Source organism: Loxodonta africana, chromosome 2 (assembly GCF_030014295.1).
Source record: "Loxodonta africana isolate mLoxAfr1 chromosome 2, mLoxAfr1.hap2, whole genome shotgun sequence".
NCBI classification, from domain to species: Eukaryota; Metazoa; Chordata; class Mammalia; order Proboscidea; family Elephantidae; genus Loxodonta; species Loxodonta africana.
The window spans coordinates 216,247,126-216,259,315 of NC_087343.1; the positions used below are offsets into that span (position 1 = coordinate 216,247,126).

Consider the following 12,190-nt stretch of genomic DNA (forward strand, 5'->3'; position numbering starts at 1 on the left):
TGAAGGATATTCATGTATGTGAATTTTTTTCACTCTATTTGATCTTTCCATTTTTGTTTGGTTTTTAGAATAAGGTTTACCTGGGAACCCTAAAGAATATTCTGCAGCCTAGCATTTAGCACTTTTTTCAGGGGATTGACTTTCCACCTGGCCTTTTTGTCATATTCCACACACAGGTTTTGGCTTTTTAATCCCAGGCTTTTTTCATCTAAGTGTTTTTGGATTCAGATTTCAAACCCTGGGTGTTGAGCCATGGATTGTACGGGTGATAGAAAAACAGTTTTAGTGTGTAGTCCTTTATTTCTTCATTTTCAAGAGTTCATCTTTTTCACATGAGAAAATGTTCCTGATTAAAGCTAAACTCATACGCTAGTTCAGATTACGGAACTAGTGGAGCTGTTCAATGCCTGTGTCGGGCGTTCCCCACAGAGCGTGTGTTGGGGCTCATCTGGGAAACAGTGCTCTCGGACCTCGTTCTGTCTGGATAGCATCAGCTTCTTCCCGTGAGGAAACCCCAGTAGTGTAGTGGTTAAGCGCTACGGCTGCTAACCAAAATATTGGCATTTCGAATCCACCAGGTGCTCCTTGGAAACTCTATGGGGCAGTTCTGCTCTGTCCTGTAGGGTCGCTATGAGTTGGAATCGACTGGATGGCAGTGGGTTAGTTCCTGCCCTGAGGTTTCCTAGCACACAGGGCTTCTTTCTGGAGGTGTTCTGCTAACTCTGCCCTATGCCACCAGAGGATAGCAAAAGGAGAAAAGAGGTTAAAAAGCCTATTCTGGCATCTCTTCAAGATGAAAACTGACTCTTCACAGATTGATAGTGTTATCTATCTTCCCAATTAGGAATTACAGACTCCCTGTTACTTTCAGTAAACAAGATTAATGAGTTGCTGAGATCATAAATTTATCTTAGTTCATATAATAAAGGCCTTGCTCTTTATTTTTGCACCGAAGTGGAGATTGGGGTTTTATTGGGATATTTTAAATGTTCTGGGCTACCATTCATTTTTTGTTTCGTTTTTAATCTAAAGGCAGTCTTTAGTGTTGAGCATGAAGGTGCCAAACAAAGAAGAGTCAAATTTTCAAATTTTTGGTTAGAAATTAAAATTCAGGAGAGCATTTGCTCTTTGCTCACCAGTTGTGGGGTTTTGGTCATATCAAAAATTAACATTTCCTAAAGTGGGGAGTTTGAAAGATATGAACTGTTTCTTTAAAACTGTTTTTCTTTTTAAAAAGTATCTTTTTAAAAGTATCTTTTTCCTGTTGAAGTGTTTGTTTTCATTTGCACTTATGTACTTTTAATGTTTAATTTCTGAAGTAGATATTAAGCAGTTTTATATTTTTATGCTTTTTCAGTGAGCATGAACCATCTCTAGTGGATGCTGTCTTGTATGAGTGGGAATCATATTTTGCTTCAGTTGAAGAAGAACTTGAAACTGTGGATGTAAGTTATAAAATATTTTACAATCTGTCAAGATATATATGGTGGTTTTAACTGTCAGGAGGCCACCAGTCGTCCTGAAATACGTTTCTTTTTGGAACTGTTAAGAACAATATATGTTTACTGTTGAAATTATTTAAGAATTTTTCATGAAAGTCATGATATTTTCTTGGTCAGGTAACTCTTGAACTATGCCCTTGATTGATAAGGGTAGAGAAGTTATGTTTGATAAACCTCTAGAGCCTTCTGATTAACAAGATCATATTTTCAACCCTGGTGGCGTAGTGGTTAGGTGCTACGGCTGCTAACCAAGAGGTCGGAGTTCGAATCTGCCAGGCACTCCTTGGAATCTCTATGGGGCGGTTCTGCGCTGTCCTTTACGGTCACTATGAGTTGGAATCGACTTGAACGGCAGTGGGTTTGGTTTTGGTATTTTGAACTTTATCTTAAAAGAAAGAAATGTTTTACTACTTTGCGTCTCAGCTGTGTTTCCTAAGCAGTTTTTGGCCATTTGTAATGTATAAAGAGAGAAAAAAAAGGATTAAGTGACAATGAAGGTTTTCCCTGGGAATTTAACACTTTCCCTTCTGCCTACAGGATCAGTTGGAAGAAAAAGTTAATGAAGTGAAAAGTGGTTCCTGGTTCGGTGAAATCACTAAAGTGCTTGCCCATCCGATCTTTGAAAAGGTAAGTCTGCCAGACTTCTTTTTTTTTTTTTTTTTCTTTTTGAAGGAAGGAAAACAAAATATAATGAACTGTGATTTCTTTTTTGACTGGCCAAAGTAGTCGGTTGCTATTGCTGTTGTTTTCTGGGAACGGGGATTTAATGGATTAATAATTGCCTTCGTGGTTTCATTATCTGTGCTACCGGTTGGCTTTTTAAGCTGCATAACATACTTACGTAAGTGGGAGATCAGCTGTCTGCATCTATGTGCAAGGACAGGATGGTGGGGAACAAGGCCCTGGTATTTGTTCCCATCACTTCATACTCCAGAGCCTGTCTTCTTTCTTTGCTGGGTGCTGGTATGTGTGTGTATGTGTGTTTTCCTCCATTTGAACTACTATTCCACGAGCTGCGATTTAGGTAGGCCCTCCTGACTACTGCCACCTCGGGTACAGCCTTCTTCCTAGACATACAGGGGCATAAGACCAGAATCTAAAAATTAAGATCTGTTTCCTCATCAGATACAGAATCAGAATTGCTATGCCTAGGACATAGAACGGCTTTGTGGGTCTGACAGATAATATTTTACTGCTAGTTTGAGGTATTTGATGAATATTTTAAATAACAGTGATTGCAAAAACTTTATCTTTTGCCAGACGCACTAGCCTGACAGAGACTGGAGAAGCCCGAGAGTATGGACCCCAGACACCCTTTTAGCTCAATAATGAAGTCACCCTTCAGCCAAAGATCAGACAGGCCCATAAAACAAAATGAGACTAAAGGGGCACACCAGTCCAGGGGCAAGGACAAAAAGGCAGGAGGGGACAGGAAAGCTGGTAATAGGGAACCCAAGGTCAAGAAAGAGAGTGTTGACATGTTGTGGGGTTGGCAACCAATGTAACAAAACAATATGTGTACCAATTGTTTAATGAGAAATTAGTTTGTTCTGTAAACCTTCATCTAAAGTACAAAAAGAGGGAAAAAAAACTTTTAAATATCCAACACAGTAAAGAAAAGCATTACTTATATTTCATGGCCTTTAAAATGTGGCAGAACCTAGTATCACTTTATCACATCCTAGAGTACATATTTCCTAGATTTCAACACAGAGTAGATGCTCAGTAAATACTAAATCAGAATGTATTAAGTACAGAGGAAATCAGACTGTAAGAATTTAAAGAAGGACTCTATTCAAGAGTTGAGTAGAGACAGGTTTCAGAACGGGTGCTACATTGGAATCTTCTAGTTCCTTAAGATCGAGCAAGCCTGTTTCTCTGGCACCTGATTTGCACCTTCCTGTTCCTGCCAGACGTCGGCCTGGGCTGCTGCTGAGCCTCGAACACAGTCCCCACTCTGCATTCTCCCTTCCTTTGGAAGCCTGTCTGGGTCTGCCCTCCCTCTGTGGCCCATGTGTTAGATATGTTCCGTCTCCCTCACTTAGACAGCAGACCCCTGCAGTCAGAAGCCTGACATCAAGCATCTTTTTCTCTCCAGTACCTTGCCCACTGAGCATTCAACAAGTATAGGAATTCATCTGCAAAAAAATTTTAAGTGGAAAAGTTGGGTCACCTTAAACTGAGTAACAAATAATGTTCTAATTAGAATTAAATTAAAAATCACTTCTCATTTACAGTTTTTTCCAAGTGCCTATAACACATTTGGAAAGAAAAAGCCTAGGACTTGAATAGAATATTTTCCTTTTAACTTATAATTCTAGAATTTTAATACCCAAAATCCTGGGGAACTTTTAGTGTGCCAGTAGCTTGAGTAATACGTGTGTCTGAAAACATTTACTTTGTGTTTCATTTCTTCCTCATTCATTCCTTGGGTATTCATTGGTGACCAGATGTGGCCTGTGCCTTCAAGGTGCGTATGGTCTTGGGAGAACACAGACTTTAAACTCACAATTACAAGCAAAGCGCAGTGAGGATTTTCAGAGGCGAACGGACTGCCATAGCAGCATGACATGACCTAGCACTCTGGGCCTCAGTGGTTCAGAGATCTGAAACAGGAAGGAGCCAGGGAGGGAGTAAGTGGGTGTGTATTTAAGGAGGAGTCGGGTGTCGTGGTGTTTGGAGGGTCCCGCGGTGTTCCACATGTTTGGAGGGTAGGAAACATGGTTCGTGGATCTAAAAGAAGTTGAGTGTGGCAAAGGGGGCCATAGTGAGGAAGGTGAGGAAGCGTACAAGGGGCCAGAACCAGGGAGCCTTTTCTATAGGCCGAGTTAAGCTTGGACTTTTCCTTATAGCATTAGGAAGCTACGATGGGTTTCAAGTAGGGATTGAGCTCAGATTTGTATTTTATGAAGATCGCCTTGACTGCAGTGTGGAGAATCGATGGGTAGGCCACCGGTGACTGCCAGCTGACCAGCTACAGCTCACAGGCATCGGCCATGTCCGGATAAGAGAGTGGCAGTGGGTGTGGAGAAGGAACAGATGTGCGAGTATTTAGGAAGTGCCGTGCAAAGAGCTATGCTGCTCGTGAGATTTGGGCACGGGGTGTGTACTTGTGAGGAGTTACAGCCGAATCCCAGCTTTGGCCCAGCGTGTCAGTGAGGTGGACACCAGAGACAGAGCAGGTGGAGAGGCAGTGCTGACACACTGGTTTTGGACACATTGACTTTGAGTTGCCTTGGAATCACCCAAGTGGATTTGCCCGTTAGGAAGCCTGGATGCACAGAATCATATCTCAGAAAAACATTCTAGACTGGGAACTTAAAGAAGTGGGCCTTGTTAGCAATGAGGCCATGAGGGAATGCCAGTGGCTTGGGTCGGGGAGGTACAGAATGAGGACCATCAAGGCCTGAGGTGTGGACTGAGGAGAAAGGACTGCCCAGGAGAGCTGAGAAGGCCTCCAGAGAGGTGAGCGGGAGGCCAGCAAGGTGGAGCGAGGGAAGAACATGCTCTGAATAAGAGAATATGACTGGCAGTGTTTAGGGCCCTCTTGGCCTAGTGGGGCAGAGATAGTTGGTGACCTTGACAAGGGCAGTTTGGGGAGTGCTGGGGCCACTGTTTTTGAGGATTGAGTCACAAAGTTTACCTGGGAAGGGGAGAAGTGCGATTGGGGGTAGCTGGAGGAGAGCAAGTAGGTAGGTAATACATAAGGCAGTATTTCACATTTTTCAGAGAAAATAATTATAGAGAGAATATTTAGAAATTAGAATCCTACCTTTGTCCTAACAAGCTATGATCAGTAATTTTTTCTAAATAAATATTTTATTTTATTGTAGTTCAGTTTTCTGTGCCTTTGCGCATACAGCTTATACCGGTAAACCCGCTGCCATTGAGTTGACTCCAACTCATGGCAACCCTGTGTGTGTCAGAGTACAGCTGTGCTCCACAGGGTTTCCAATGGCTGAGTCTTCAGAATATCACCAGGCCTTAGTCTTCCAAGCTTTGATTATAGTGGTGTTTCATAGTCTTTGTCCATTGGTGTTTCTGCTCGTAATTCAAGGCAAGCCCTCTCAAAATGGTGCCCCTGCTGTGGTTTGTCCCTCACAGTACCGACCTGAGTCTTCAGCCCCCAGTGGACAGCAGACAGAAGATCACAAGGATGCCAGTGCTTGCCCAGAGAACGCTCCTACAGAGGAGTCTGAAGTTGCCCGGCTGCTAGCGTGTGCCAAGAAGGCTGTCCAGGAAGCTCAGTCAAAGCAAAGCCCTGTGGCTGATCAGAAACCACCTTGTCCTCCAGGACGTGCCTCTCGTTCAAACCAGTCTCCAAAGAAGCCATTCAATAGTATCATCGAGCACCTGGCAGCGGTATTCCCGTGCTACAGCAGGTATGACACACCCGACCGAGCTGAGGTTTCCTGATCCGATAAACTCATGGCCAGTTAGGGGCTGAAATGGAAGGGACTGCGTAGTTATTTTATTTAGTCAGCTGCCACATTTCCTTTCTTTTTCGTAAACACAGAGGTGAGCATTTTCAAATAATGTTTTCAGTGTGCACATCTAGATTTTAAAAACTGAACCCTAATTAATTGACACTCGTCAGAACCCACGGCAGTTTGCTGAGATTTTGAGGAGATCGGCTAACACTCTCCAGCGCTGGTTGCTAGGGTGTCAGTAAATGGCTGCATCACAGTGGTTTCTTGTCATTTTGGGGGAAATCACATAGAGCAAGGATTGAAAAGCCTGGGCATTACCATTCCTACGTTAGGTGTGTGGCCTGTGAGGGTGGGAAGAGCTGCCTTTAAGAGAGTTGTAAATAGGGTTGGGAGAGTGGCAGGCCCTTCAGGAGTGTTTCAGCTGCACCCTCAGACCTCTGCTCTCCAAGTTGGTGTGAGGGGAATGAAGTGTTCCTTGTCACAGCCTGAGGGGAAGATGAGGCAGAGGAATGGCTGTTCGGGGGCAGCTCAGCAGAGGCATTCGTGCCCAGGAGTGACCCTGTGTTCCCCATGTTCTTTCTGACTCTGATCTGTTAACTATAGTCATTGAGCTCATACTTTTAAAACAAAGTTGTCTTAAAAACATGATTGGCCAGAATTCATGTTTTACACTTAATAGGTGGAGCCCTGGCCATTTGAAAATATCCTGCCAGCGTGTGGGCACATTTAGCCCTGCCTAAGTCTGGAAACTTTTAAGTCTGGAAACCCTGGTGGTGTAGTGGTTAAGTGCTACGGCTGCTGACTGAAAGGTCGGCAGTTGGAATCCACCAGGTGCTCCTTGGAAACTCTGTGGGGCAGTTCTACTCTGTCCTGTAGGGTCGCTATGAGTTGGAATCAACTCGATGGCAACAGGTTTGGTTTGTTTTTTTTTTTTAAGCTTGAGAAACATTTTAAGTTCTCTGAATAACCATTGTCATGCCATTTGTAAAAATACTCATGTTGTAATTACTAGAAGTACCCTAAAAGTAAAATTGTTTACAGTCTTAACTAAATCTGTCAGAGTTTAAGCAAGCAAATAGAAATGGCATCCTAATTTTCCACAAGTTAAGACATTTAGAGTCTTAGTGGTATGAATAAAAAGTACCTGTTGGTAACAGACAAGCCCTAGTCCGTGGCACTTGTGAAACTTTCAGGTTTTGAAAACCACGATGTTAGATTTTTCAAGAGAGGACGTCAACAAAACAAGCTTCCTCATGCGTAGAAAGAAATATCATTTCAAATTAGGAGCTGGCAGGTCCAATGGATCAGTGATTCTACATCAGGCTAGGACATAGCCAGTCTGTATGAAGTCAGTTTCCTAATTACGGGTGGCTGATTTTTTTTTTCATCCCAAATGGATCTAGCAGATTTCCTAGGTCCATTTACCTTGAAATTCTGCTGGAATAAATATTTAGAAATAAAATTGAAATTTTTCTAACTACTTGGGAAGATGATCCTGTTTTAAAATGGCTCTGCTTTTTTTAATGCGATTACTATTGTTGTATAGTCCAATTTGGTTTCTGTGTTTTGGGCTGTTTCTTTTAGCTGTTGGGTTAATACTGGCATGTCATGTTTCTCAGCAGCAGAAAACTGGATTTCCGTTGTCATTTGTCACCACTTTCCCTTTCAGCTCCGAGCTTGCTGGGTTTGTTAAAAAAGTGCGAACCAAGAGCTCACTTTTAGGACTGAGTATCGATGAAACTGTCAGGAGAGTGATAGAACACATCCTTGCTGAACAGAAGAAGAAGGTTGGTGTATCATCCAGATTCAGTAACACGTTCCGTTTTATCTTTATTTATTTGTAAAAGATGAGAATGGTTAAAAAAAAAAAAAACTTTAAACCAAAATGTAGAGAGCATTTTACTAAACACTGAAGATGGTCAAGCTTTTCAGTAACCGAACTTCGTGCTGTCCCCATCCCCTGTTGTCTTGGTAGCCAAATCCAGCATCAGATCAGAGGACCTCTGAGCCCAGCTGTGCTGCTGCTGCCGCCAGGCCCTCCGGGAGCCAGCCCTCAGCATCTGCCAGAGCAGCACCCAGAACCCAGGGCCAGAAACGAGAAGATGGGAGTGCCACCAGCATGACTGTATAGTTTTTCTTGTCTTTGTGCTTTGTTATTTTAATGAACAAGAAGGAAAAGAAGTTTTTCATCCAGGATTTAGGCCATTCTTTTCATGTCTAGACCTCATTTATTTGATCTTAAAATTAGCAACCGAAGTTAGAAGTAATTGAGTGTGGAGTGTGTCCAGTTAGAACACTAGTCAGCGAAAGGACGGGGTTTTTGGTCGCTGTGTGTTCTTCGAGCCCCACATGGAGAGAGGGGCACGTACCCAGGGCCCGGAGCCACTCTGACCATATCGTTTCCTTTCTGCTTAGCTGGATTTGGGAATAACTTGCCACCTTAGTGGCAAATGTTAGATGGCCACTTCTAGGAATAGCTCAAGTAGTAAAAAGACCTTAACTTATTCTTTATATTCAGATATGTTTTTTTTCCACAGGCATCAAGTACAAATTCCTGTGAAATATGCCATCAGGCTTTGAAGTCAAAAAGCACATGTGTGCTGAAGTGTGGGCATAAATTTCACTCATGGGTAAGAATTCTTTGTCCATCCTTACTTCCTGCAGGATGACTATGAAGTGTTTCGAAAATAAAAAAGGAATTTTTCTCTCTAGGCATTGACAGTACTTGTTTTTCCGAACCATTTTATTTGTAAACCTCCCTGTGTCATCGTTCAGTGTCTTTGCTTCCAGAGACAGGCGCTGTGGGGAGGAGGGGGACGCCTGGGCCCTGGGCCACGTGAAGGTCTGTGGAACGTCCTTTCTGCCCATCACGTCAGGGTAGAGAGAACATCGGCTCCAGGGATTGGATTGTAAAAGCAGTATTAATTCTTTGAAAGATGATGCCTTCCATACATGGATAAAGAGTACAACAGTTTGTCCGATTAGTGCAGTAAATTAATTAGGCTTAACATCTTAAAATGAGCCTTACGGGGTTCATTGTGCCTGACCCTGGAAGACCCAGGGTCTTGCCCTTCCAAGATTTGTGCTTAAGTGTTTTGGTGTTTGGGCATGCTTAACCATTCATTTTGTACCCTTGCAGCTGGTTAGAACATATCAGGTCTTGGGAAGGGATACACCCATCACTCACACTAGAAGGAATCATGCCAACAGCTATCAGAGTCTCCATCAGGTGTATCTCCTGTTGTCTTGGGGTCCTTTGGCTGGCTGCCCTCTCACACTTCCCACGCACACCTGGCTCCGTAGCCAGGGGCAGTTTGGAGACGCAGTGTGCAGAAAGCCATGAGCAAGGCCTATTGTGTGCAGGTGGATGGATGTGTAAGACCCAGGACCAGAACCAAGCAGAGGGAGGGCTAGGAATCAGGTGACTGTGTCCAAAGGCCAAGAAGATGCCGGCCTCTAGAAACCGGGGGGCAGCTGAGGCTGAAGAGCTAAGACAAGCTGGAGTGGGGTGGGGAGTGTAAGGCATCATCCTGAGGTCAGGCTGGAGGCGTGGAGATGTCGTGGGTCCAGTTCTCAGGCTGATTTGCTCCTGGAGCTTCGTCCACACTCCCAGCCTGAGCAGGCATTGAGGCCACTGGGCAGCTCCAGGCCCCATCAGACTTAGAGGTTAAGCGTTAGCCAGGCCTGCCAGAAGTTGCAGCAGCGAGGACAGTGGCACATGAGAGCAAAGATTCCATGTGGTCCTAGATGCCTCAATTGATTTCATTTCCTCCTTTTCAGTGCTTGAAGCAGTGGCTTAGAGGGCAGAGCACCTGCCCGGCCTGCTGTGGTCATGATCAGTGAAAAGAGCAGCCTGCGCTTTGTGGAAGAGGCACATCCAGCTAAAACCAACAGCTGCCCTCCTGCTAGTCACAGCTCACTACCAAGTGATCACCTGCCTGTGGAATTGGCAGGATAATCATACAAACATATGCGGACTTTCTTGTGTTGTGTGTCTCAGACCTGATACTCTTTTCAACAGTTAACATTGTTTCCCCCACTCTGATTCAGCATTTGGTACAATTGCATTCCTTATATGGTTGGTGCTGCTGCAGAGGGCTCTTTGGAGATGGGAGGCTCCTTTTAGAAAGTGTTGTCAGTGCCCCGAAGCAGTACGTGAATGCTAAGGGTTCTTCACCTGTTACAGTGCCCCAGGTCCTCTTTTGTGTTTGAAAAACCTACTCTAGTGGTTCCACAAGAGAAATGATACGGACTTTCTAAAATTTTTTCTAAGATTCGGTATACTGGAAACTATGCCTACATTTTCCCAAAGATTCTACATTTAAGAAAAGAGCTTAATGCTTTTTAATAACCGATAGTTAACGTTCAAATATTGACTGATTGAGACCAAAAGATTTGAATCTCCTTTTCTTAAAACTTAACGTGCTTTTGATTTTTCATTTCACTATTTTATTTATTCCGGTAGATTTGTGGAGCTGGTAGTGGTAGAGTGGTTAAAGCATTCTACTGCTAACCAAAAGGTCGGTGTTCAAATCCACCAGCTGCTCCTTGGAAACCCTATGGGGCAGTTCTACCCTGTCCTGTAGGGTCACTATGAGTCAGAATCGACTCGACGGCAACAGGGATTTGCAGAGTGTTTATTTCGCATCTTTTAAAAATATAATCTGGTCTTTTGTTAATTGAGTAAAAAAATACTTATTAGTATCAGCAAAAACCTTTTTTCCTCTAAAATTATGGCTGTTCATTATCCCAGCCCCACATTTGGGACTTGTGCACTGAACACGTTGATGTCACGAGCAGCACTTACCCTTTTTCGTGAGTTAGTTGATCAGCAGGTGTTTGGGCGTCTGGCCCAGCACCGCACACACAGCAAGCACCGTGGGGAGATGAAAGCAGCATCCTTCCCCTTCCTCTCCCACCACCAACAAAAGAAACTTGTGTAATTAGACAATCCCGAGTGTCCTTGTACAATCGTGCGGTGTTCGACATTTGTGTCAAGTGATGCATGCATTCGTACCGTGTCCCGAGAACAATGTAGCTGCGTTAGAAACTGTTAAAAAATTAGATGTTATTTCGTGACGTATTGTGGTGCGTATAGAAACGTGAATTCTTTACACATTCCATTTCTCTCAAATAAGAAGGATTAAAAAATGTCCTTCAGTGTGTTCTTTGTTCCAGTGGAAATCAGCAGACACACATTTGTGAGCCGATCTACTCACTGTGCTCTGCCTGTGTTCAACGTGAATTTTAATGTGTTTGTGACTTATCCGTGGACGCTCTCTTCTTATTTTGAAACAGGTTCTCCGTGTAGATCCTTAAAGCACTGTGGGCATTCGTATCATTGATAACTATTTTAGAATAGATTTTAGAATACTTGGGGACCAGTTTGTAGAAGCGGGTACAATGGAAAAGAAGAGCAGCGGTAGAGTCAAACAGTGTATTTTGTATAAAACTTGAAGTCATTTCTTGTGAACATGCCTTACACGTGTGTAGTAACATTCCAAATAAAGAGCATTCAAAAATAATAGCAGCTTATGGTTGTCTTTTTATCCATTCTTTCTCAGATAATTTATGAAATGCATTCTACTTGAAAATCCAGGCACATATTCAGGCTACCGTCGTAAAAAGTGACGTCATGTGGAAAGCAGAACCATGTTATGTCTGAGGAACCTGACTGGGGACTCAGGCCTTTTAGAACCTGGATTAAAACATTGTTTTCTCCCCCAAAAGGTTGCTAAATTCAAGTTCACCGTTCTCTAAGTTTCACTATTTGAATTTGTGAGTGGAAAGTTTATACAGGATGAGAGAGTATTTACTGTGTTAGGCTAAATTTTCATGTTGATCCGTGTGAGGTATTGAGTATGATCAACACCATCGATTTTCTCTGAGACACGTGGGTTCATGGCCTGCTGAGGCTGCTCAGTAGGGTTTCCCTTTTAGATAACCTTCTGGGCGTGCTGAGCACTAACAGATTATTGAAAAGAGTTAACCTTAAACAATTTTCTTTTTATTTCAGTCTATTCAAAGTATTGCCAGTAAATATTTTTAATCTGATAGCATGCAATTCAAAATAATTTATACTTTAGAGCAACAACTGTTCCAAAGAATTTAGATTTTTTTCCTGTTGAACTGCTTAATCTAGGTTATAAATAATGGATAACCCAATATGAAAGTGAAGTGGTACCCCAGCAGTACAAAATGTTAACTGCATTTTTAAGGTAATTTCAAAGATAGTGGAAGCCAGTGGGCAAAGTGATC

At 43.0% G+C, this 12,190-nt stretch overlaps 1 protein-coding gene across 1 annotated transcript in view; it reads left to right on the forward strand.

The window, feature by feature from the left end:
- TTC3 (tetratricopeptide repeat domain 3) overlaps window positions 1-11,797 on the forward strand; it is a 129,557-nt gene extending 117,760 nt beyond the window's left edge. Inside the window, exons 40-46 of the mRNA XM_023559091.2 lie at window positions 1,358-1,445; window positions 2,040-2,129; window positions 5,607-5,884; window positions 7,602-7,719; window positions 7,908-8,057; window positions 8,470-8,562; window positions 9,713-11,797. Coding sequence (XP_023414859.2) covers window positions 1,358-1,445; window positions 2,040-2,129; window positions 5,607-5,884; window positions 7,602-7,719; window positions 7,908-8,057; window positions 8,470-8,562; window positions 9,713-9,775 — 880 coding nt within the window. The 3' untranslated portion in view covers window positions 9,776-11,797. The remainder of the gene's footprint in view (window positions 1-1,357; window positions 1,446-2,039; window positions 2,130-5,606; window positions 5,885-7,601; window positions 7,720-7,907; window positions 8,058-8,469; window positions 8,563-9,712) is intronic.
- Window positions 11,798-12,190: the final 393 nt, after the last annotated feature.